General features: G+C 41.4%; 2 protein-coding genes across 3 annotated transcripts in view; both read right to left on the bottom strand.

Annotated features, from left to right (window-relative positions):
• Positions 1-25,700, bottom strand: part of TRAPPC13 (trafficking protein particle complex subunit 13) — a 33,998-nt gene extending 8,298 nt beyond the window's left edge. The window contains exons 1-8 of one of the 2 annotated variants that reach the window (XM_066618260.1): positions 25,472-25,699; positions 19,149-19,217; positions 16,352-16,451; positions 15,407-15,491; positions 13,272-13,399; positions 11,578-11,650; positions 7,010-7,054; positions 3,917-3,934 (exon numbers count right to left, since the gene is read on the bottom strand). In XM_066618260.1, the coding sequence (XP_066474357.1) occupies positions 3,917-3,934; positions 7,010-7,054; positions 11,578-11,650; positions 13,272-13,399; positions 15,407-15,491; positions 16,352-16,451; positions 19,149-19,217; positions 25,472-25,517 (564 nt within the window). In that variant the 5' untranslated portion in view covers positions 25,518-25,699. Of the gene's footprint in view, positions 1-3,916; positions 3,935-7,009; positions 7,055-11,577; positions 11,651-13,271; positions 13,400-15,406; positions 15,492-16,351; positions 16,452-19,148; positions 19,218-25,471 lie in introns of both variants that reach the window. The other variant, XM_066618261.1, reaches the window with a different exon arrangement.
• Positions 19,475-21,286, bottom strand: SHLD3 (shieldin complex subunit 3). The gene has a single exon (XM_066617769.1). It carries the CDS (start codon positions 21,248-21,250, stop codon positions 20,510-20,512), a length of 741 nt encoding a protein of 246 aa, XP_066473866.1. The 5' UTR covers positions 21,251-21,286; the 3' UTR covers positions 19,475-20,509.
• Positions 25,701-25,780: the final 80 nt, after the last annotated feature.

The following is a 25,780-nucleotide window of genomic DNA, read 5'->3' as shown; positions in this document are numbered from 1 at the left end:
AACGTAGTTAGTTCATGCCTGCAAATAAAAGTAACAGTTAATTAAATGCGAGAAAGTCTTCATCTCAACAAAGAGCAATAGGAGCAAAATGTTAGTCAACTGGTATAGTGCTTAACAATGGATGTGGGATATCTTTGTCACACTGTCCTATTTCAAAATAGTGTCTAGATGGCCTTAACAGCACTTGGGTCCTGTACTCGGAAGGCTTACGTCAACACTAATTTTCCCATGAAAATTAAGAGTATGTTTTAGAAATGTGAAATGACTGCAACATACAATACAGGCATGCCATGCTGGATTAATGGTGCATCAGGCTGAATAAAAAAAAAAGTTACAGGATCATAAACAAGATGTTTAAATGTGTCAGCAGTTCTAGGGGCTCAGATGCATGCTAAGACAATTTCAGATTTGCCTAGCTATACTATACCCATAACATTTTGATGATTTTTTTAAACAAACAATTCTTGCTCTAACTTGGAATGTAGATTCAGGGCTAATTCAGTTATTTTGCAGATTGGTCTGAATAATTACTGGAAAGTCCAGGCAGCAAAAATTTAGGAAATGAGAGCAAGTTACTCTCTTCTGCAACCAACAGATCCCAGGGGCAGAATGCACAAAAGCTGTACAATAAAGGCAATCACTCTCTACACTTGGAGAATAAAGCAAGTGACTAGTAGAATTAGGCTACTATTTTATGCTGTATGTCCTTATATTTGGTAGCCTGTACAGTTAATTGTACCCCAAATTATGAATTTAAAGGCAAATCAAGGAAATATTGAACTGCTGTCTAGTATGCCCCAGAGACATGCAGTGCGGGGGCAGCAGGTGAGGCAGAACTACTCCATTGTACTCCATGGAAAAGCACCACAGCAACCACCTGCTTACACCCAAAGAGGCTCTCCTTAAACCTGAGAAAGCAGGCGCAAGGAGAGCCTCTTTGGGTGTAAGCAGGTAGGGCAGCTGCATTGCTTTTCCATGGGCAGTGAAGGGGCAGTTCTGCTTCACCTGCTGCCCCCACACCGCACTTCCCTGATATTCCCTACCTAGAAGCAAACAGGAAATATCTTAGTTGTGCCTCTAAAATATACACAAATAATCAAGTGACTTAAAACGTATTTGGGTGGGTTTTTTAAAAATCACATTACATTGAATGTAAAATGATTGTTTGGCTATCCATGTACCTTTGCAAGAGCCATGCCACAATGCAATTTCCATTGCATGAATGCTCTTTGAACATTTTAATGTCTCTGCAGGATTTCAATCATACCAAGGACAAGGCACTGGGTGATTCAAAGCTGGCATCAAACCCTGCCAGCTAACAAGTAAAATGCCAGCATGGGAGAAAGCCACCTGATCAACAACAGTGATCAACTACAAGCTTGTGGAGACCCTATGTCAAAGGAAAGCTCCCTTAACAAGCAAGGATTTACTGTGTTCTAAAAAAAAAGTCTACCAGCTACATTCCACAATATGAAGCCATTAAAAAGTTAGGTCGAAGCTGCATGTTGAAGAGTGACAGAAAATGAAAAGCAATTTAAGCCCATTACATATTTTGTGCAAAGGACCTTCAAAAATAATGGAGACACACCTAAACAGATGCCAGTGGCAAATAAAGTATGCCATCTTTGCTTTTAAAAAGCCTAACAGTTGCTCTACGTTCCAGTACCAGGGACTCTAGATTTTACACTATTCTAAAATATCCCATATACCCATTGCTTACATCAGTTTATTTTAAAGAGTACTGTAACCATCAGTAAAAGTTTTGCAAAACCTAAATTGAAGGAAGAACACAAAATCAAGCAGCATAATGAAAAAGCAAGGGTAGATTAGTCTCAACAACATGATTAGACGTGAGTGCTTCATAGCAGATTTGCTAGATCAGGTGTGTCAAACTCGTTTCATACAGAGGGCTGATTAGCATTCAGGGCTCCAGCTGAGGGCCGGAAGTGATGTCATTAAGCAGAAAGTAACATCATTAAGCAGCTAATGGCCAGAAATCAGACCCTGTTCTCATATAGAGAACTCATTAACTGCAAATGACAGAAGAGAAAGCACGAAAATCTTGATCATATTTCAAGATTTGGGAAAGCCCAATTTTCATGTGGGCCACCATTTCAGCCATAACACCTCAGCAGCTGAGAGCCTGAGGGCCAGATAAAAAGCTTCCGGGGACTGCATCTGGTCACCGGGCCTTATGTTTGACACCCCTGTGCTAGATGTCACACCAGACATATTAAGATTGGTACCGAAATCACACAATTGGAATTACTGCTACATGCAATCAGAATTTTGAAAGCAGAGTTCTAGGAATCATGAAAAAGACACAATACTTCTCATGCTCTCTCTCATCCCACCCAGTGTCTTCACAACAGAGCATGTAACACAAACCATGATTTAACATGAAACTTGTTCATATGGAGGGCTGCATGTACACACATGCAAAAATTGTATACAGTGGACCAACCTTATCTGCAGATGCTGGAGTCCTCTTTTCAAAACATAAAATCAGTTAAAAAATAGCCTTCCCAACCTTTGTGCCACAGAATTGTGCTGTTTGCAGGGCAGTCTTCTGAGCTCCTGGAAGACACTTCCAGGTCATGCAATCCCTCACCCCAGAATGGCTCTGACTTGCCCCAGAACAGCTTCTAGGAGTGCAGAAGACTGCTCTGCAAATGGTACAGTTTTGCAGTGTGAAGATATGAAAGACTATTTTCTTACTAATTTATACTTTAAAAAACATTTTTAAAAGGGGATTCCAGTATCTGCGGATATGGGTATCTGCAGAGAGAGGGCCAAGAACCAAACCACCATGGATACCAAGGACTAATGAATACACCAAGAAAACTGCATATGGTGGGTTAGATCCTCCAAAACCATAAATGGTTGAAAAACATACTAGTGTAGTTTCTGCAAACTTTAAGCTCTCGAAGAAGAGCTTATATGATGCTACAAGTAGTTTGACAATAGTTTCATATTTGTGCTTATACAAGCAGTCGCTTAATATTTTGCACACCTTTGAAAGAACATCTTTGGATTTAGTTTCACGTCTCTCATACAGTGTTTGAGCACAAGGTATAAAATAGCCCTTCTGTGAACAAAAAGATGGTTTCCACATGTGAAAGGTATTCCTTGGATCCAACCCAAAAGATGCAACACTTAATCTGCATAATTTATTCTGTAATTTTTAGTATTTTGTCTAGTAAATTCTGATTTTCCTAATCACAGGGTAAGACAAAAAGCTAGCAAGGCAGCAAAGCCTCACTCTTACAGTACAATGCTATACATGTCTACTCAGAAACAAGTCCCACTATGTTCACTGAGACTTACTCCCAGGGAAGCGTTATAGGATTGTAACTTAAGCACTGAAAGTTTTCCCTAGCAAACTGCCTGGTTTCTGCAATTTTCGTAGGCATTGCCCACACATGATCCAGCCCATCTTTGCAGTACAAGGGCCAAAAACTTCTGTTAACAAAAAGGGAAGGGGAGCAGAGTCACAGGAAACCAATTCTGTATCCTAGAATGCTCTGCTTTTTTATGTGGTACATAGCAACATAAAACAGACCTGCCTATGTGCTTTTGTAGTAGAAATAATCTCTGGGAAAGACACTGGATGCTCCATTTTCATCCAGATGATCAAAGGAATTCATCTGTTCACGTATTTTAATGATCGGTTTAACATAAGAAGATCTAACTAATACAGATTGTTAAACAATGGGTATGAAGGAGAGAGCCAATGTATATCTGAAAAGTGGTTTTATTCCTTCCCACCCCTTTTTTTTATTTAAGTGAGAAGGAAGAGAGAACTCAAACTCTTATCTATTGCTTTTCCATTATGTTTTTAAAAATAATGTTAGTAACAGGCAGAAAGACAAACAGAAGACAAGCATACATATTTATAAATAATAAATAAAATTACCACAGAACTGAGGTCACTCTAATGGGAAAATAAAAAAGAAAACATTAGAGAAATTAGGGTTAAACGTTAACAAAAAAGGAGGACAACTACGTTTCAAACAAAATGCATTTTTGCATTTTTTTGCATATTCTAAACAAGACAGCATTAGTAAGAGAGGAATGTAAACTGGCAATAAAAATTAAAAGGGTCACTAATAAGAAATCTTATTTCTAAATAAGACTTGTGTCAGCAAATGGTATAATGATGAAAGCAATTACATAATGCAGTAAACAGTTATTGCACAATATACACATTGGTAAACCAATACATGCTTACAGTAGAAGCCCATTTTAGGCTGAGGAGTGCCACATGCAAAATATTAAGTATCTCTCCCTTTAGACTTCAGTCTTGCACATATATACTCTCAAGAAGAAAAGTCTAAACTAGGAGAAGGAAACTTGATTAGCGCTGACTCACATTTCTGACTGAAACAATTTGAATGAATACAGAAAGCACCTCTGGAAAAAAAGACAATTGCTTGGTGTATCTGCTTGGTGCATCTTCCAACTAGTAGCACATTTCCAAAATCCTAATTCAGTGCCTTAAAAGAAGTCAAAAGACTCTAAAATTATGTGGTGTGAGAAAAAAATACAAGCGAGCTTTTCTAACTTTGCCTTCGATTTATTAAAGTCATTGCCTTAAGTCTCATCTAGCATCCCTTTGCTGTTTACTCTGTCACAATCTGTCACTAGCACAGATACACCTTAAGAGTAGGATTACTACCCTTGTTCTATCTGACAGAAGCTCCATACCTTTAAGAGTTGAATTATATGCTAAAATTTAGCAGGTGTAGATTTTCCCAGCAAGCATAGTATTCAATCCTATATTTCAGTAATCAAACTGGGGTGTCGCGACGCCCCAGCCTGAGGGTCCTGGTCCCTTTCCCCTTAAGGAGCGGGGGCAGCCAGGAGGCAGGGAGGAAGCAGTGGCACGATCCCCAGAATCGTGCCACTCAGGGGGGCTGCAGGGGCTTGGTGCACTTGCCCAAGCCTCCTGCAGCTCCCCAGGGGTGCGGGGAGCCCTGCACGACCTTCAGCAGGGCTCCCCGAGTCAGGGAAGGTGACACCGGAGTGATCATGCCCGCTCCGCTAAACCAGAAGCGGTGAGCAATTGCTCCACGTTCCCTTTTGACCAGGCTGCAGGGACTGGGGTGCACCCTCCAGTCCCTGCATCAGCCGTCCCTGGCTGCAGGGAGCCGGGTGCGAGCGTCTGCAGGGCTCCTTGGGTCAGGGGAAGTGAGAGTGGGGCGATCACGCTCTGCCTTCACAATGTGAAGCGGAGCGGTTTAGCTTCTGGTTTAGCAGAGCGGGGCGCAATCGCTCCACTGTCACCTTCCCTGACCCTGACCTTGCCGAAGGTCACGCAGGGCTCCCCACACCCCCGGAGGGCTGCAGGGGGCTTGGGCAAGTGCACCAAGCCCCTGCAGCCCCCCGAGCAGCGCGATCCTTGGGATCGCGCCGCTGCCTCCCCCCGCCCCCACAAAGACTTACTACGGGATTCAAACTCCTTGCAAGTTTGAAAACCGCAGCTATAGTTCCAAACTATAGGAGAGGTGAGGCAGGGGAGCATATAAGCAATGAAGGTATTGAAAAGCCTGTTACGTGCAACTGTGCAAACCACAGGTGTTGTGAAAAGTCTATTAAACATCCTCAGAGTCTAAACTTCAATAAATAAAATCTACAGTAAGTCAAGCATCTTCATGATTTGTCATTTTGGCAGAAAATGGCAGTATTATATTTGATGTTACCAGATATAAAAACAGAAAAATGCAGTTTATGTCACTGTATCCTTTTAGTTAATATGAGAAATGAAATCTCTCCCCCCCCCCCCAATGATTTAGTTCTTTTTCTGCTAAAAGAATACTGCAGAATACTTGAACCATTTCTGCCCAATGTTGCATATATGCAGCAGGGACCAAATGTGTACACCTGTGGGCAAAAATGGGTTAATGAAAAGTTGTTCAAACAGATTAGTGTGTGAGGCAGCACTGAAAGTTACAACCTGCCTTATTTGCTCTCTTATCTGACATGGATCTAACCAAACTTGTACTGCCACCCTCTACTGAAGAAAACAGTTTTAAAAAATCAGTTTAATCATTCTGTAAAGGAAGATTACACTATGTGAAACGCCAACCAGAAATCATTTTTCTATAGTCAAAAACTGTCTGCTGTGTTTGTGACTGCCTTTGGGTGTTTGTTCTAAATATTTTAAAGTCAATACCAATGGTATTCCAAGTAATGATTCCACATTTCACTACTGAAAACATTCCAGTCATTTTGGAAAACTTTTGCTAAGATGTTTTTGACAGGAAACACTGTTAACAGGTATATGTAGCGATTCTTTGAAAAACTGACTTACATATACAGAAATGCTTTTCCAAAGCAATGACAGACACATTAGAGTAGAAGGGGAACAAGAAATTGCACTCACCTGGTCTTCCCCACCCACAGTCAAGAAAGATAGCAAAACATTTTTGCAAATTCCCCCCTCCCCCAAATGCTGCAATAGCTATGCAGTCATTTTGTCAAGTCAGTAGATGGAAATTTAATGTCAGAATCAGTATTCCCTTGTGGAATTTTATGAGTTCTCAGTGACTTGTAACAAAGGATGTTAAAATGCAATGCAAGTATATGTAAACACTCTTTCACAAAGTTTTAAAACAATCATTCAGTTTTCTAGCATTTCCTCTCAGTGTCTCATTTTCTCTCAGCATTTCTCAGTGTCTCCTCCCATCAATAAAAAGAGCAGTGTTTGAACTAGCGACATCTGTTAAACAGCTCTAATAGACAAAAGATACTATAATAATTAATCCATGCAGAAAGGAACAGTTTTAAATGTTTTGCCAAGAGACAGAGAGGGGCTTCCTTCTGTGTAAACAGAACAACATATAACAAAATGGACAAAAAAATATATTGAGAAGGGAGTGAATATATACAAAATGTTTAAAAAGTTTGATTGGAAGCCATAATTTTCCATTCTCAAGGCTTTTATTGACAGTATCTATCCATCCACTGTACTGTATATCAGGCAGCAAGTACAACATCCCACACTTACCTCTGCATTGTAGAATTTAGTTTTCACATCTAAGGGTTTGAGGACCTGTTTGAAAAAAGAATAAATGCTCAAGAGAAATTTATCAAACATCTCTATCAACACTTAGTAGCACCTGTTTTATCTCTGTTTGTTTGTGTTTGGAATACATTTAAAAGCTATCAATTTGAAGTAACCATTGAGGAGCTAGTGCAATTTGTACCCAATGATGCAAAGTTTTCAGCTGAAGTACAGGGCAACATACTTCTTCCTGTCTCTTCAACATTTTGCTTAAAGACAGAAGGATTTTACAGGAAGACAGCAAATGCCTTTCTACAAAACTAATGTTCTTACATTAGAGGGAGTGTCTCCTGCACACAGTTCATCAGATGCCTTAAAATACTGATACATTTCTGAGTTAGCAGTTCTGACTTGCATATCTTCATCAAGAAATACAAACACCTTCCTCACAGAAAGCTAGGAGAACACCTTCCTAGTTTTGACTATTAGAAGACAGTCAAGCAGCACCGAATCAGCTGTAAGCAATTCATGATCAATGGATGGTTTGCTACTCTAATTAAAAGCATACAACTGCTAAATCTGTATTAAACTCAGTCAAAGTGTATCAAGTATTAGATAATACATGCAAATAGATTAGAACAGTGTTTCTCAAACTGTGGGTCAGAAGCCACTAGGTGGTCACAAACCAATTTCAGGTGGGTTCCTATTCATTTCAATGTGTATTTTATTTTCAATATATTAGATTGGATGCTAACATGGTATGTAATTGCATTTGGGGAAATGTTACAGATGTATACCTCTAACAAGCTACTATGTATAGGTTTTTATTTTAACAATGATAGTTAATTGGGATTACTCAGAAAGGCAATCTAACCTCTGAATAATTCCCATGAAGTTCAGTGACATTTCACTTGTAAATAATTTAGGTTGAGGCTTCTAACATAGTAACTATTTACTTATTTATTTATACTCCACCTTTTCTCCACTGAAAGCAGATGCCCAAGGCAGTTTACAATTTACAAGGTTAAAAATAAATAAACAAATAAATCTATAATAGAAAAAAGGAAATACAATGGGGGGAACACCAATTGGAGGAGGGAAAAATATTCAAGGAACTGCTGTAGAGGCACAGGAGGCAGACATCCCAAAAGCAAAACAAAAAAGTTTTAAGCCCTTGCCCAAATGCCATGAAGGAGTATATCTTAATTTTCCTGGTCGGGAGTTTCATAACTGTGGTGCCACTGCTGAGAACTACATTTTCAAAACACACTTGCCACACCTGAAAGGGTGATGCCTTTCTTCTGCATGGGCTCCTGTACCTTTAACACATACATTACAGGCAACAATGCTGTACACCTTCCTCCATCATAACAAGTCATGCCAAGAAATAATCACCTGCTCATTATGAAGTTGTTAAAGACACAGGAAGGAAAACTACATCTTGCTGTACTAGTCCTTGAATCTTTTGATGCCCCATCAAAAACTCACTCCTCAGAAGGCTTATAGCATTTTTGTTAAGATTTCTATCCCAAAGTAGAATACAAGATTGTATTTAATGTGGAGATTAACTCTACATTTGCATTATTCATTGAGTTTCCAGAACCAGATGTGGGCTCCTTCTCTGAAGCTCTGTATGCTACAGAGGGCAGGAGGTCTGGTCTAGAGGGTAGAGCCTCCGTCTGCCTGAAGATAACATCCACAAGGTCGCCAGTTCGAGGCCACCGGCACCGTGCAACCAGAAGCAGCTGACAAGCTGAAGCCGAGCTATTCCATCTGCTCTGAGCATGGGAGGATGGAGGCTAGAATGTGAAGCCAGATCGGAATGAAACACCTGAATGTAGTGGTTCTTGAAAGAAAGAACCTTCTTTCAAATTGTAAAAATCCCTATTTAATAAGGGATTTAAATAAAGCCTGCCTATGTAAACAGTCTTGAATAAAGACCAAGAAAGGCGGTATATAAATACCTGTTGTTGTTGTTGTTGTTACTGACAATTCTGACCTTTGCTACTTCTCCTGCTACTATTTTGTTTATTTCCAAAATAGATTCACCACTTTTCCGATGAATTGCTTTCAAAGTGGTTCACAACAGAATAAAAAAATCAAAATTATAAGAACAAAGCTAAAATAGTAAAATGATAAAACAATATATACAAATCACAAGTAAAAGCAACTAGGAATAGCACTGAGTACTGTCCATAGCAGTGTTCTACAGCCTTGGGGTTGTGACCCAAATAGGATTATGAAGTCTCAATTGTGGGGTTGTGGCAATTTAAAGGAATGAAAAAGATTGAAAACCACTGGACTAGAGCACCACTAGGTAAAGGGGAAGGCATCTGGTGTACCCTTCAGTTACCAGGAGATTGTGACCCAGTCTGCTCAGGTTCTTAGCAATTGTGCCAAAATAGCTTTCACTAGTGCCAGGCTTCATAGTAATCTTTTCTACTCACTAATAAGAATATTTGGCTATTGTGAAAAGTGTTGGGAGGGCATAACGGGTGTGGGGAGTGGGCGGTGATAGGGTGGGGGTGGGATCGACAGTAGGATTCCCACTTTATTTATTGGGGTCATGGCACACAAAATGTTGAAGACCACTTGTCTATAGGAAAGCTTGAGAAACTAAATTTCTTTACCTGGTGCCTGAAAGTTTAGCAGAGCTCTCTCAGAAGGACATTCTATACATGGGGTTCCATGTACAAGAAGGCCCTCTCTCTAGTCACCAATTGTCTTGTCACTATGCTCACAGATGCAGTGTTCTCTGGTTTATCTTGTCACTTTGTTCCTCATGTTCAGAAAACCCCTCACTGGAGAATAGGCCAAATGGAAGAATCTGAAGAGATTGCAATTATGAGCACAGAGGTGGGAAAAGCAGCAGCAGCAGTAAAGGTTTTGAGTAATGTAAATCCTCTTCAGCTCTGGAGCTGACATGCATGATTATAACTACTAACCAGTGTAGCCGTAGATAGAACCTATACCTAGAAAACAGATAATGCTCTCTTCAGATACTTTTCTACAAGTATATCTTGGGAGCTGCTGAAGAGATGACTTAATAGCTAAAGGCAGTTAAAGTTATCCAAATTATCTGAGCACTGTGCACAAAATATAAAGAAGGCCTATATAAACCCCTTATGTTTTCCTATCTCAAGAAGACATTGAAGAAAAGGAGACAAGAGAATGCTTTCCCCCTATAATCTAGACCAGGGGTGTCCAAAGTTTTTGGCAGGAGGGCCACATCATCTCTCTGACACTGGGTTGGGGGCCAGGGAAAAAAAGAATTAATTTACATTTAAAATTTGAATAAATTTACATAAATGAATATATTAAAGATTAACTTATATGAATGAATAAAGGTCTTGCAATAGCTCAAGGCCTATAAACGGCCTGGCACAAAGCAAAGCCAGCCTTTCCTTTGCTGCCACTGCTGCACCACAGACATGAAACAGCAAGCAGTGGAGGGAGCTCTCATCCCACAACTCACACGAGGGGTCAAACAGTTTCCCTCATGCTGAAAGCAGTTGGGTTGGGCCAGTGCGGGCTCCAACAAATCCCAAGAGGGCCAGAGGCTCATTGGAGACTGGGGGCTCCCCGAGGGCCACATTGGGAGTCCTTGAGGGCCGCAAGTGGCCCCAGGGCCGGGGTTTGGGCACCCCTGATCTAGACACTGGTTCTAAGATTCCAAAGACTAGAAGAGCATAACCAATTATTAGGTTTTGGTCATCATGAGTTGCCAAGTGTCTAACTATATCTATTTTTTTTTTATGTTACTTGGGCTGTCATTCACTTTATGTGCTTGAGTGAAATAAAAACTGGCAGTTGTGACTATACACCTACAACTATTGTGTCACTGCAGTAAAGAGGCAAATGCTTTAGCTCTAAGGCTGTGAACCTTCAGACACAAGCTGAAGGGAAAAAATATGGTACAGCATTGCAATTGACATGATTGCCCCTCTGTGGGGTGATCTGCTGCCACATCAAGCAGAAAAAGCCCTCTCAAGAATGGTAAAATTATTATTATTGGGAAAATTATATACTGATTTTCAACAGTGAGAAACTTCACAAAGCAATTTACATTGTAAAAGAAAATGAAAATAAATTACCCTGTGGCTACACTACAGAGTATCCCAGTTATATTTCACCAAGTTGCTTACACTGAATTTATTTGCCCTTTATGAGTTCTTTGTTTGCCCTTTATGTGCTCTTCTTGTGTTTCACCTCAACATTGTGGTAAAGAAAATTACTGCAGACAAATTTCAGTAGATGAGTTGAAAAACTAATTCTACGCAAAAAAATTACAAGCATCCAGGAGAGAGAAGAAAGAGAGACTCAGGGCCCAAACCTATCCAGTTTTCCAGTGCTGGTGTAGTTGTGCCAGTGGGATGTGCGCTGCATCCTGTGGTGGCGAGGCAGTCACTGGGGCCTTCTCAAGGTTTGGGAACATGTGTTGTCTTACCACAGGGCTGCATTGTGGCTACACCGGAGCTCAAAAGTTGGATAGAATTGGGCCCTCAGAGGTTAAGAAAAGAATTACTCAACTTCAGTTATTGTCAATGCTGCCAAGTTTGTTATTTCAATACCTGAAATTTGAAGAATTTTCTGAAGTACATCTTCTCACCTGTCTGTGTGGTATAGCTTACAGCGCACACTAAGCTGAAAGAAACAAATAATTCAATGGATTTTAACTAGAGATGGACATACTCTATTCCCCCCCCCCCAAAAAAAAAAAAAAATTCTGTTCATATTGACTTGGAAACTTCAGAAATATAGCTTGGCTTATTCCTGAGCCAAACCAAATTTCCTGCGTCCCACCACATCAGGTTTCAGGGGAAATACCATCCTCCTTTACCCTCCCCCACTGTTGCTGCTCTAGCTGGGGTAAGTTAGAAATTCTTTTATAGTTCAGCTTTTAATCTGAGCCACAGAATTCAGGGTATCATAATATTTGGCTCTTGTTTGGAGATGGCAGTGAATGGGACCTCTTCATCCCTAATGGAAAGCCTCTGTTTACGCAATTTGAAGGCTGGCTCTATTTACAAGAATTGAAGGCTGGCTTTGCTTAGGCAGCCTCTACAGCCCTGCCACCATAAACTGTACATCCACTGAAAAGGCTTCATCTGGGGTATGTATTTGATAGTATCAATGTGGTTATCCCTAGTATAAGAAGCGGCTAGGAGAAAAACACTGGTACCCTTCTGGGTTTTGCTCACACCTCTTCATTGGTCAAGTCCATTCACCTGACCATGGCTGAGGGAAGTTCCAGGGGACTCTGCTGGAGTAACCAACAGAAAAAGGAGAATTTCAATCCCCCCCCCCCATATAAAAAGGAGAGCCAGATTGAAATGGTGTCAGTTTTGTGACAATGCTTGCAGAGTTAACTGCTAATGCTGTTAGTACTACTACAAATATTTATATACCACTTTCCAGCCACCACCACCACCACAAAAAAAAAAAAAACAACTTTCACAACGTTTTATAAAGCAAAAATATCCCAGTCTCCAGATACTGGTCGTAAGCGATAGAACTACAACTGCATTAGAATTTTATTTCATTCAGTGTCTAATGTCAAGAGTCTGCATTAATCTATTTGAACCTTAACTATTTTTCCCTTTCTTAATAAACAATTTCTGTTCTTGAAACTCATTGTCCCTTTTCATTCAGTTCAGAGCAGAGAGCTAGTATCCCTCACTCTCCTATGGATTGCCTGTGTTACTTCCCATACCTGTGTGAACAGATGCAGAAGAACTGTGGTTGGTCAGATCATTTGTTACTTCTTTCGCAACCAGTTTCTATGCTGAGGAAACCCTAGTGATGGGGCTCACTGCAACTGGAGGGGTTTGAGAGCCTCTCCTTTTTGGGTTTTCCCTCTCCGATGGCAGAAACCACCCTTTGCAGGAGTGTCTGGGTCAGCATGCTGTGTCTGTCATACTTCACCTACCAGGCATACAAGGGAAGGTCAGGTGCACGTGCTGTGTACTTGGCCTCTCCTCCATCCCCACACCAGATCATCATAAGAGAGGACCGCTGGGACCTCGTAAAGCTCATTTCTAGACCTAAGCCCAGCACCCTTCACAGCCATCTCTAGTTTTCACTACTTTTCAGTCTTCTCATGTGTTTTCAAAAAGTGTGCGATGGTGATGGGGGGTAAAATGGAAGCAACAAATAAAAAAATGTGCAGGGTAAATTTGCAGGTTCTGAGTGCAATTGGTAAAAATTCTACAACATGACAAAAATAAAATATTTACAAGTTGGGGAAAAGTTTTCAAAGTCTTACATGTGTGTCCCTATTTCCTTTACTTCATGATGAATAACATCATCGATGCAACAATCTTGTTTGAGCTCTGCCACGACAGCACTGGAGGCCGAAAGGTTTAAACGCTGTGAACTAGTCTGTAGATCGGCCTTGGAATTAAGAACAGTACATTATTTAAGACACATTTCATAAGGTACCCAGAGAAAGGAAAGTGCATTACGCCATCTAGCAGCATTGGTAGATTATATCCAAAATGATGAATGAAAAGAACCATGAGAAGAAGGAAATTATTAATTTGTACTGTTCTGCAATTTGTACTGTTCAGTTAAACAGTATTTCATAATTAGCTTCTATTTAAAAACTATTTTAACTATTTAAGGGTGCAATCCTAACCCCTTATGTCATTGCTTTCCAGCACTGGCATAGCGGTGCCAATGGGGCATGTGCTGCATCCTGCAGTTGGGTGTCAATCAAGGAGGCCTCCTCAAAGTAAGGGAATGTTTGTTCTCTCACCTCAGAGCTGCATTGCCCTTATGTCAGTCCTGGAAAGCACTGACATAAGGGGTTAGGGATTGCACCCTAACCTATTTAAAAGCTAAAGTATTTTCAATGAAATTAAACACTTTGTTTCAGCCCAGCTCATTTGTTAATCGAAGCCCTAGAATGCCAGGATGATACAATTCTCTTTTCATCTTTACAATAATTTTTTTCACTATTTGTCACATTTGACAGATGAAATAAATTCTGCTATACAGGTCACCTGTGATATAATACTTGAGTTTTCTGGTCCAAGTTCAAAACTGAAGTTTGGTCAGAGGTTAAACAATCAGAACTACATATGTCAGTAGTTGTTAATCATTATTCAAAAAAGAAATGTCTACTCCCATCACAACTGCACAATCCAGATTGTTAAGTGCTTTTGATGCTTAAATTAAGCAGCTTAATAAAATAAGACTGGATCAAAAAGTGCCCTTCTGCTAGCAGAAAGTCTCATCTGCTTATAGGAGTGCTGCATGAAAAAGTAACCCTAAATTCAGAGGAGTTAGTGCAGCCTTTACTATACTTTATTCACCATGTTTCTTGTACTGCAGTGCAACCCTCCAACCCAATTTGCGAACTTGCAATGCAAGAGGTTTTTCACTAACACTTGTGCAAAAACACCTGGAATAGCACATGCATTACATCTTCAGCTCACGGCCCTTTGGATCTAAGTCATAGTTTTAACTTGCATAGATTGATGTTACCTTCCAACTTTCTTTAAAGACTTAAGCACAACCTCGTCGAAAATCAAGGACCATCTAAACAAATGGGAGGTTGCAATGCTCTCTTGAACAATGGCACTCGTGCGGTAAAACTTCCCACTGGGTTATTTAATTTATAGAGAAGTTTTCTGCCTTGCCTTTCTAACTTTCTAACATTAGGCCTATGATACAGTGGAGACTGCTTCAGTTCTGTTCAGAGATTAGAGCCGATAACAAAAAACATCATTTACAAAATAAACATCAAGTAGAAACAAAACTACTATTACTTTTTGTACTTAGAAACATTCAGAAAACAAAAAAGATTCCCTTAACTTTCTCAGGGCACAATCCTAACCAGGTCTACTCAGAAGTAAGTCCTATTTTGTTCAATGGAGCTTACTCTCAGGAAAGTGTGGTTAGGATTGCAGTCTCAGTTACTTTTCTAAGTATAATTACTGTAGTTTTGTTTTTGTGTTTAAATATAAAACTTCCTTGACTATGGTTAGTTTAAAAAAAATTGCACCTGTGTAATTGAGAAATTGTCATGGACCCCAATCTTATCACCTGTCAGCCACACCAGTGCAGCAGAGCCAAAAAGACACCCAATTATGGAGGAGCAACACAAAGACAAATGAGAGATTACTGTATAATAAAGCATAAGCTCCTGGTAAGCCCAGGGGCCATCCCGCCCAGTTTTACCATCAGTCCTCCCCATCCCCACCCACCTCCTGTCCCTACCACTAACTTACCGGGTCCAGTGGCAGAGCTTTGGTGCTGCCCCCTCTTACAGCAGAGCTCACAGAGTAGCTGCTGATTGAGCACTGTGTGTAATGCACTCCCCTGCCAGCCCAGTCCTCCATAGGACTAGGCTGTTAAACACACTTAAAACTAGTAGACAACCAACAGAAAACCTACCTTTACCAATATATCTTTTACAACTTGGTGACTGTCATTATGTACACTAATGTAGCTGGAAAATGTCTCTCCTAAAAATATATTCCTGTTTAAAGAAAAAAGAACAATATTAAAACAATATTACTTATCTCAAGCCCACATATACAGGTATGTCTATGAAAGCACCGTGAAACATCAAATTAGTAAAGACAATGAGCTCAGGATAGCATGTATGTTGTGTAGCAAACATTCAAATGAACAATAATGGAGTATCCAAAGACTCAGTGTAGAGTCTGAATGTGAATATTCATACTCTGATAACTGCTAGATGTCCTTTTTTCTTCACCAATTCATCTAACAAAAAGACTAAGGGTGCAATCCTAACCCACTTTCCAGCACCAGCCTAAGGACAATGCTGCTTCAAGGTAAGGGAACAAACATCCTCTTACTTTGGGGAGACTTCTGTGAGTGCCACCCAACTGCGCAGACGTCCCATTGGCACAGTGCTGGAAAGTTGGTTAGGATTTGGGACTAAGTGTAAGACTAATCCTGTGACTATTTATTCAGAAGTACCACTCATTCAAACTTAAGCCATTTCTGCCCAACACTGCATATACACAACAGGGACCAAATGTATACACTTGTGGACTGGCCAAAAATGGGTTTAATAGAAACGATAATGTGTAGCTTCTAAATCCCAGGCTTCACTACTGCAGTATAATATGTGGAGGGTAATCTTTAAACAATTTGTGGTTAGAAAAAAAATAGTCTAAGGCAGAATATGCTTTAGCTTTAAAACAGGGACAAGAAAGACAGTTGATTGCAAAGTTGCAATTGATTGCAAAGTTACAATCCTAATTTCACTCAATTGGAAGTAAGTCCCATGTAAATCAGTGGTACATATGATTGTACAGCATCAAGTTCACAAAACAAATATCTCAATACAGAGTTATAGGCAGTGCTTACCCGAAGTTCTGGGGCAAAGTCAACATTTCTCCGAGCATTAGTGTTTCTGCTCCCTTCACAGTAGAGGGATCATCTTTCATTAACTGGTTAAATAGATCCCCTAGAATAATATATAATGTGTCAGTCAGATTATATTTAGAGATGTCAGTTGATTAAAGACTGTTCTTGATTAGCTGCTGTTTTAACTCAGTAGTGATCAAATACATGTCGATAGTGAAGATGCTCTTTTGAAGAATTGAAGAAAGAGAACAGTTGCTCTTAAGTGGATAATTTAATAAACAGAATGCCATTCCACTGTAGAGGAAAAAGGCCATCTTTTTTCTGGCTTCCCCTGCCCTCCTAATGCCTTTTAAATGGCATAAAAACATCACTTCTGGTTTTTTTCCACTGTTAGGCCCCAGTCTGCTAGCAGCAAGTGCCCCAGCTGGCAGGGAATTCAAACACCTGTAGAGCTTGATGGGTCCAGGGTGGGGTTGCCTTTGTGGTTCGCCTCTTGGGTCTGGTCCAGCAGAGTAGAGCCTCAGACTACCGCTGGGATAGGCAGTTCACATCACCCTGTTCCTTCTCCTCAGTGTTGGAGTAGAGCTTCCAGCTCTCAGGTGGTTTCCCCCTTTTGCCAGCACACCTCTCTCCCCTGTCATCACAGGCCCTCTCCCTTTTGAGGAAGCCTGGCTGCCCCACCCTGCTCCAACCCTTCCTCCCTGGCAGGCTCAAGAGGCAGCAGGGCCTCCATCCCATTCTCCCATTCCCTTGTAACTTTAGAGGTCCTGTGCCTGCAGCCAGTCTCTCCCTGGGGCCCCAGTCTGTCTGGGAGCTTGCCAAGTCACCCCCTGGGCTAACCTGCTGCACCCCCTCCCCCCTTGGGCTTGTCTAGATCAGTAAGTTGGGGAAGATGGCTGGGCCAAACCCCGACATTCACAAAACCAGAAGTGACTTCTTCTTCTTCTTCTTTTCCTAAATGGCCTTTCTGAGGCCTACAGAGGACACAGGAGGATGCATGCAGACTCGGCTGGGCTCAGAAGATCCTAAGGAGGCAGGAGGAACACAGCTCCCTTCACCTATTGATGGTGCAGGAGGCCCTCCTGCATCCACGGTTAAGTGAAACCGTGGATATGGGGGCCCCTGCACTAACATGCATTTCAAGAGATCATTGCTACCTCCAAATTACCACAGATATTGTTATCAAAACACAAGTCACAGTACTTTAATCTTGAACAGTACTATCTGCTATCTTTGGAAGAATATCTGTGTTAAAGTTTCATTTCTTTCAATTTGAAAGTGGGGAGAGTTTGAATGTCAGTATGCTCCCTGTACAGTGATTAGCCCTTTGTTCTTGTATCTTTGCGTTTCTGCCTTCTAAGGGCTCAATCCTACCCAATTTTCCAGTGCCAATGGGGTATACACTGCATCCTGAGGTGGGGAAGCAGTCACAGAGGCCTCCTCAAGGTATGGGAACATTTGTTTCCTTACCTAAGGGCTGCATTGCAGCTGCACCGGTGCTGGAAAGTTGGATAGGATTGGGCCCTAACTTGTTGCAGGACTCTAAAAATCAGTATCAATCTTCAGTGACTACTGAAAGCAATCTTGGAGATTTTAACAGGGCCTCCAGAAATTTCAAATATCGCATTGGGGGAAAAAGTTTCCAGGAATAGCTTCAAGTCAAAGTTGACAACACTCTCTACAAACTATTACAGTCAGAATATTTGGATTTGAACCAATTTGGTTCCATATTAATCTTTGCAGGAAGTGAGATTCTGTGGTGTGACCATAGTCATGCAGTTTATAGGTTCCAAATGTAAGCATCTATAAATGTTTATTGGCAAATCTTCATACAGAATTCAGGGGATTGTGCACAACTATTCTGGTTCTAGAATCTAGATTGCATGTGCCTGTCATGCTCCAAGTAGCGGTCACGATTCCTGACTTTTCTCCACTAGTGTTGTTTTCAGGAACACTCCTGTTCAGAGAGTTCAAATTCAAGCAGCTTCAGGTATCCACCAGATTTTAAAAGACTATCTCTGGAACACAAATTATGAGAACTTTTAAGTAGCAATACCCCCTATCACAGTGTTTCATTATAGCACTCTTTATCCTGAATGTAATTTTTACATCATTATCAAAATAAGGATGTTAAAGTTCATAAAACCATTCCAAATCTGTCTGCACTGTGCTTTTAGCTAAGGGAACCTGCGTATTCTGGCTAGAATACTCTGTGTCAATGAGAGTGGTGTATCTGGCTAGCATGGGGCCAATCCTTGATACCAGGAAATGTTTTAGAAGGCGTAGCAGACAAGGCAATCTACCCTAGAAGCCTTCTTCAATGGGAAGCCTGTAGTTCCAAAGGATGAGTCACAACCTGGCTTATCCTCTTGGGAGTACCTCTTCCCATCATCTTCGACCAGTGCATTGCAGGAGTGATGGTAGTGGTGATAAATTATAAGCAGAAACTGTTCTAATGTAGGTGCATTTACAGTACTGTACTCATCAGTGCATTATGAGTACAGTACTGTAAATGCACCTACATTAGAACAGTGTTATAATTACTTTCTAAAGACTGTTTCACACAGCACTCTGTATTTCACACCCACATATCCACAGCATTATAGGAAGTATTACTATGAACCCAATCCTATCCAACTTTTCAGCGCTGAGGCAGCCAACCCAATGGGACATGTGCTGCAACCGAGGACGTGGGGGGCAGCAGTCATGGAGGGCATCCTCAGGGTTGCATTGCAGCTGCATTAGCAAGCTGGATAGGATTGGGCCTTCTATTACTCAATACCAGATAACCATTTACCTGGCAAGTCTCTCTCTTCACAGGTCACAGGGATGTTGGTGAACAAAGTAGGTTTGGTTAACCTCATCACTGTGAATTAAGAAAGCAAAATCCAAGATTAAACATAACCGTGTCTTACAAGGCGCTCAACATTTTTAACTTTTAAAAAATCCCAAGGCCTGTTCAGACATTACTTGGCCCCAGGCATTGTATCTGGGGTTTGATCAAGAGTGCATGTCTTGGTCTTTGGGAGTCCCTCTTGCCCAGCACAGTGAGTAAAAGCTAAGATGTAAAATGGGAGAACTTTTATTTATCTGATCACAAATCGTATATAAAACCATCCAACATGATTCCCACTACCAAGTACACAGACTGACTGACAACAGCAGAATGCACAGAGCAAGGCAATTGCAAGAAATTCTTCAGTGATGTCTCTTTCATCTCACAGCATATTTCTTTAAAACATTTCATCCCCACACTTAAAATGTCCATAGCAATAAAGAACATTTGTTTAAAATATCAATTTAATATACTGTACAATAAAAGCAGTAAGACAGCAGTAAGCAAGAATAAACAGAAAAGGGAGGGTTAAAATTATTACCACTGCCAGATGAAGAACATTGTATTCTCTGGAGTTTTCAATTAATCACCAGCTATGAGCAGACCAAATGTAGGCCAAAGACCGAGTGAGATGTCAAAAATATTAATATGTACTCAAGATCTCATATAATTAAAGATGAGAAAGCATTACTCCAGCACAAACAATGGGCTTTTTCTTCATTTTTCAATAGTTTTAGACAAAGGAGATAGCAGTAGATGCAGAATGACAATTCACATCTAGAACAAGGGCCGTTATTCTTACAAGTGACATCTCCTAAATCAATCACAGCCTGTCAAGGAACAACACAAAGCATAATCCAGTCTTGTTTAGATCAGTCCACTTGAGAGGGTGTTCTGGTTTGCCTCCCAATTTTTGCTATAGCAGGAAAAAAAAGATCCTCCTGTAACCAAATAGTACATGGGTGGCATGACTTACTAAGAGAGTTGCTAGACAATGGACACTAGATCTCCTCATGTGAGAACAGTGCTATAAGGACTACTGCTAACACTCACTGGAAAAAAAATATTGTTATTCTTAATCACACAGAATGCGAAATGACTAGACTAAGCTGGTTACAGGTGTCTTTTTGTTCTTCAATTCACAAAAAGTGTTTGTTTCTGATCAAATGTTTATTTGTAGTACTTCATTCTGATCAAATGTTTATTTGCCCGTTGGGCAAAAAGGCGGGGTATAAATTAATAAAATAATAATAATAATAATAATTCACAGAGTAAATGTAGTATTTCACCAAGAAATGCAATACCTTGTTTGGGGCCTAAAGTTATAAACTATGTATAATTCCATATTTGTGAACAGACAAGTTCAGTTTCCCTCCAAGGTTCAATTTTTCTCTAAGGTGACTACCAACATATTCACAGTATAGAATATCACAGAAAACTAAAATCTGGCCCTCAGATCTCTGGATTGTAGCATTACATGATGGCAGTTCATTGTGTTTTATCATCCTGTTGAGCTTTATCCAAATGTCCTCCACCGTTTGATTATTAAAAGTGGATGGGTCAATTATCCACTGTCCTCTGTAGAATGAATGGAGCTTAAATTTTTCCAAAGTGTTGTGGAGTTCTTTTGATAAAGGAAGAATCTTGTCTCTTAGCTTAGAGTTGGGAACAGAAACACTCCAAGATCTCCTCAGGTTTGGTCGGTCACATGTTGATTCCTTTCCTAAGCTGCTCAAATTAACTTTTCCGTACTCAGCTTGTAAACCCTGCCAAGACTTTGTATTAGGATGAAATTCCTGAAGTCCTTCTGTACAGTCATAATCTGGGGAGCCCCAAAGAGCTCCTGGGGTTGCAAGATGTTGTTTCACTTGTTCAGCTTCTTCAATAGAAATGACAGGAGGTTTTCTTTTAGGCTTGATAGGAAGTTTGCAAATGTCATTTGGAAACCAGGGTATGAAGCTTGGCAGCTGCCGAACAGGAAATTCCTTCAGAGCTTCCTCTGTGATTTTTTGCAAAACTGTGGGGTCCTTTTGCCATGCCCGATAGTGCAGAACCACCTCCATGCTTGTGCGATAGGAAACCACATTGTTTTATTTGAACCGTTTCTCAGGCAGGTGCCTTAACAATAAGTTGTTATCACTTTAAAATAACATTTTCATGCAGTGCAGATCAGAAGAAAACAGGACCTAGAGCAAAAGTATTGCAAGTAATAAGACAGACTAGTGGCTTTACCACCCAATTTACCACCATATAGACACAGCTTTTTGTTAAAAAAATGTCATAAACAGAGTATGCTGCAATGATATGCCATTGGAAATAATATCCCCAAACAATAATATCCCCTCAGTTTCATCAATTCAATTTCCTTCTTGACGGCCATCTGGTTATGTTACCATTTCTAATTCAAACCAGAGTACCAGAGGAGTTCAGATATAAAACAAGCTTCTACTTCAGGAGATGAACTGGGACTCAGTTTTTTCATTCATGCACTTCTGGGAGACAGTAACTCTGACTTAAGTCTTTTGAGAAAGTAGAAAACCACTATGGAAGTGTAAAACAAGAAGAGAAGCTGCAGGAAAGGGATTAACTCCTGAAAAGCATACAAAAAGCTACAGTTGTCAATGGCAAAGGAGGAGTTAGCATACCCAATCATAGAGGATCACAGAGTCCAATCAAACTGGATCACAGAGTTCATTTCTCATGAACAGACAAAATTTAGGTTGCAATCCTAACCAACTTTCCAGCATTGACACAGCTGTGCCAATGTGGTGTGCACTGCATCCTGCAGTGGGAGGTAATCAAGGGGGGCCTCCTCAAAGTAAGGGCATGTTTTTAACTTCACCTAGGGCTTGCATTGTGGCTAGGTCAGTGCTGGAATATTGGTTAGGATTGTGCCCTTAGAAGAAAAACAGTAGACAATGACTTGCCATTCTGGGCACAATTAGAGTTGCAGTCAATTCTTCCCTTGCATGGGTGAGCAGCCTTAGGTTCCAAGCATCTCAAATCTCACACCCAGTGCTCACCAGCAATTACAGTCAACAGGCTAGCAGGAACCCAGGTAGCTGATCACTTGGAATTTGATTCTTATTGTCGTTGAGAGCTAACATATTGGAGGATTAAAACAAGGAAAACAGGGCAATATGTTGGGTTAGTCAGACTGAAAGAGAGATACTGACTCAGAACTATTTCAGTAATGCCACATCTTGTTTCAAACAATTTCAGCAGCTCTAGGAAGAGTTTGTTCTTCAACCTAACACTGCAGTATCTTCAGTTGAAGCATTGCCTAACCTCTGTCTTTGGCCCAGGTGCTCTTAGAGTGTCTGATGCACCTGAAGTGATGAGATCTTCGGCTACTGATCAAAGATCCAGCTGGTCATCACTTCCCAAAAGAAAAAGAAACTACTCCCAAGCTTAGAAATAACCAGATCAGAACAGAATGAAGAGTTGCAGGCAGGGATCCAAACCTGCCAATGGCAAGCAGCACTGTCAGCTATTAAGAGCTCCTCACTTAATTTGTGTTTGAAGCTTATTCAGCCTAAGATACTTCTGAGAGAGTGCTGTACAGGACTCTAGATCAGTTCCAAACAAAGGGCATGATTGACTATAGGAATTCTGGCAATGCAGTAATCAGATTAACTTTGCATGTTTTGGGACCACCTGAAGGTGACAAGGTTCTGGGAAGAGATTACTGGAATTTGGATCCAAGCCTTATCATTGTTTGTTTACATGGCTCCATCAATATGACTGGTGCTTTATCATAAAAGACAATACAGGTTCAAACCCTGAAAGGCTCACACTCCAAGTCATTTGTACCGTAAGTCATATACAGAAGATTATCTCTGAAGCTTCATTTTCGTGCAACAAGTCTTAATGAGCACAAATATGTGTTGTCCTAACACATATTCATGCAGCCTGAAACTACTAAACATCAATCCTTATCCATAGATGTTGGCCATGAAGTTGTCTTATCCCAAATTAAAGTGTAGGTTCATCTAGGTACTTTCTATACTGGCTGGAAGTTAGGTCTCCATTGTTTTGGGGCAGGTGGGTTGTCTTTCCCAATCTTACCCAGTGACACCAAGGACTGAATTTGGAATCTTCTAAACATCAAGTAGGTGCTTATTCTGTTGAGCTACAACCACCCCCAATAATTGTAAAAATGTACATTGTAAATATTGTAAACAAAATGTATATTACAGGTGCAGCCTATTTATCTACAGATTTTTTATCTGCAGATTTGTCTCAATGCAAATGGGGTGGGGTACTGAATGTCACACACACACCTTTGCCTCCTTTGCCCTGTGCTGGCCTCTTGCTCCCTTTCTAGGCAGCCCAAAACACTGCAAAAAGGCTCTGCCTCACCCAGGCAGGGAATAGACCTAGAGCCCTGGAAGAGGTTCTCCTTGCAAAGCAACAGTAACATTCCTGGAGCCTCTGAGCCAGCCGAGGCTGAAGAGGGGAAGGGGGGGGCAAGAACCTCTGTAGCCAGAACACGTGCAGTGAGGTGGAGCTCTTCCTGTCTGTCTGACTCACTCACTGGCAGGTGCCTTAGCAACAGAGGGGATTGCTTTAAAAGAGGAGAGAGGATTACTTTAAAGAACTCAGGGAGTGTCTGCCGGGACCCACTAGTGGGTTGGGAGCTGATTTTCTGGTGGGCGGCAAAAACATAAAAAAAAACAAAAAACTTTGCAAGTACCCTTTAGTTTGCAGAATAAAAGTAATTAGCCGGAATGCTAACCTGTAGCATGAGGTTATACCCCCAAATAAAATGTCACTTTTTTATTTTCTCTACTACTAATTAGCATGCTGCAGAACTCAATTTCAGCCTTTTGCCTTGCTTGGATGTCCTTAACTGCAAATCTTGCTCTCCAGTTCTGTCACGTGGGTACTCTGGAATGTTTTGGGCGAACAATTTCTAGTCTAGGAAATGTCTACACTGGGGATTTTTAACAAGTGTGCTGTGGTACATTGGTGTGCCACAGGAGTTTGGGAGATGGTCATTTATTAGTAGGGCATTGAAGGATGTGAGCCCCCTACCGGCAGCACAGTATGCCTTATTAATTGTCAAAACCTGACAGTGTGCCTTGACAATTTTAGCGCCTTGTCAGTGGGCCATGAGATGAAAAAGGATGAAAATTGCTGGTCTACACATACCTACTACATATAACATCTCTAGTAGCCTCAGAAACACAGGACCTCAGTTATTATTAATTAATAATAATAATAAATAAGAATAGTTACAGATTCCTTTTTTTGTCTAGTGCAGCCATTTTCAACCACTGTGCTGTGGCACAGTAGTGTGCCGTGGATGATCTGTGGGTGTGCTGTGGGAGTTTGGAAGAGGATAATTTGTGAGTGGGGCCACTGGGGGATGTGAGCCCCGGCAGTCAGTGCAGTCAATTGCAAAAAAAACTGATGCTGTGCCTTATCAGTGTACCACGAGGTGAAAAAGGTTGAAAATCGCTGGTCTAGTGGGTAACAATAGATTGTCATTTTAAAAAGTGGGTCCTGTTGCTAAAAAGTTTGGGAAGCACTGACCTATGATATTCTTGGCAAGATACCAAAACCGGCACTGGGTACCTGATGCTAAAGTGATGTTTTCAACCTTTTTCATCTCACGGCACACTGACAAGGTGTGGGGCTCACATCCCCCAATGGCCCTACTAATAAATGACCCTCCCCCTCTGGACCATTCGTGGCACACCAGTGTGTCATGGCACAGTGTGGTTGAAAAGCAGTGTGCTAAAGCATGTGGCTTGATGCCAAGGCACCTCAGATTAGTACTTTGTCTTCTGGTGGCAACAGGGTATTAGTTGGGGTGGCTCCCAATCCACCCACCTATAGAAAGAGAAAAGTGGGCCAACTCCATTGTCTTGCAGCCCAATCCTATACCTGTCTACTCAGAAATAAGTCCCAGTATACTCAATGGGACTTACTCCCAAGTAAGTGTGGATAGGATGGCAGCCTCAGAGCCCAGCCTGTGCCTGTCTACTCAGAAGCAAGTCCCATTATAATCAATGTGGCTTACTCCCAGGTAAGTGTAGAGAGTTTGGCAGCCTTAGAGCCCCATCCTATGCCTGTCTCGTCAGAAGCCAGTCCCAGGATAGTCAGTGGGGCTTCCTCCCAGGGCAGTGTGGGAGGAACTGGGTGCAGGGCCAGCCACAGCCCCGACCCCCCACGTCCTGCAGACCTAGGGCAGGCTTCCTGCCCCTCTCCCTGCCCCTCACTGAGCCACCCGCCGGGAGGGCGCAGAAGCGGCCCGGGCAGGGCCAGCCCAGCAGTACCTTTCAAGGCCAGGAGATGCTCCTGTTTGGGCTGTGTCACATCCATTCCTTCAGCCTCCCCGCTCCGGGTCTTCCTTGCTTACGGAAGCCGCCAAGGAAAAACTACTCCCACTTCGGCACACTGCCTTCTTCCAGCTCCCGCAGTGCAATCGGACACCTCCAGTAACTACAAGTCCCAGAGTGCCATCCTGGAAGACTTTTTGATCTTCATCGGCTTCCGTATCGCGATCTCAACTCTACAGCCCGCGAGGAAGCTTTCTTTGGATCGTTACGGTGTGGCCTGCCTCGAGAGCTGTCAACGCGATGCAC

Source organism: Tiliqua scincoides, chromosome 2, assembly GCF_035046505.1.
Source record: "Tiliqua scincoides isolate rTilSci1 chromosome 2, rTilSci1.hap2, whole genome shotgun sequence".
Taxonomy (NCBI): Eukaryota; Metazoa; Chordata; class Lepidosauria; order Squamata; family Scincidae; genus Tiliqua; species Tiliqua scincoides.
Note: the sequence above shows the minus strand (reverse complement) of the source record. Positions and strands in the feature narration are given on the sequence as shown.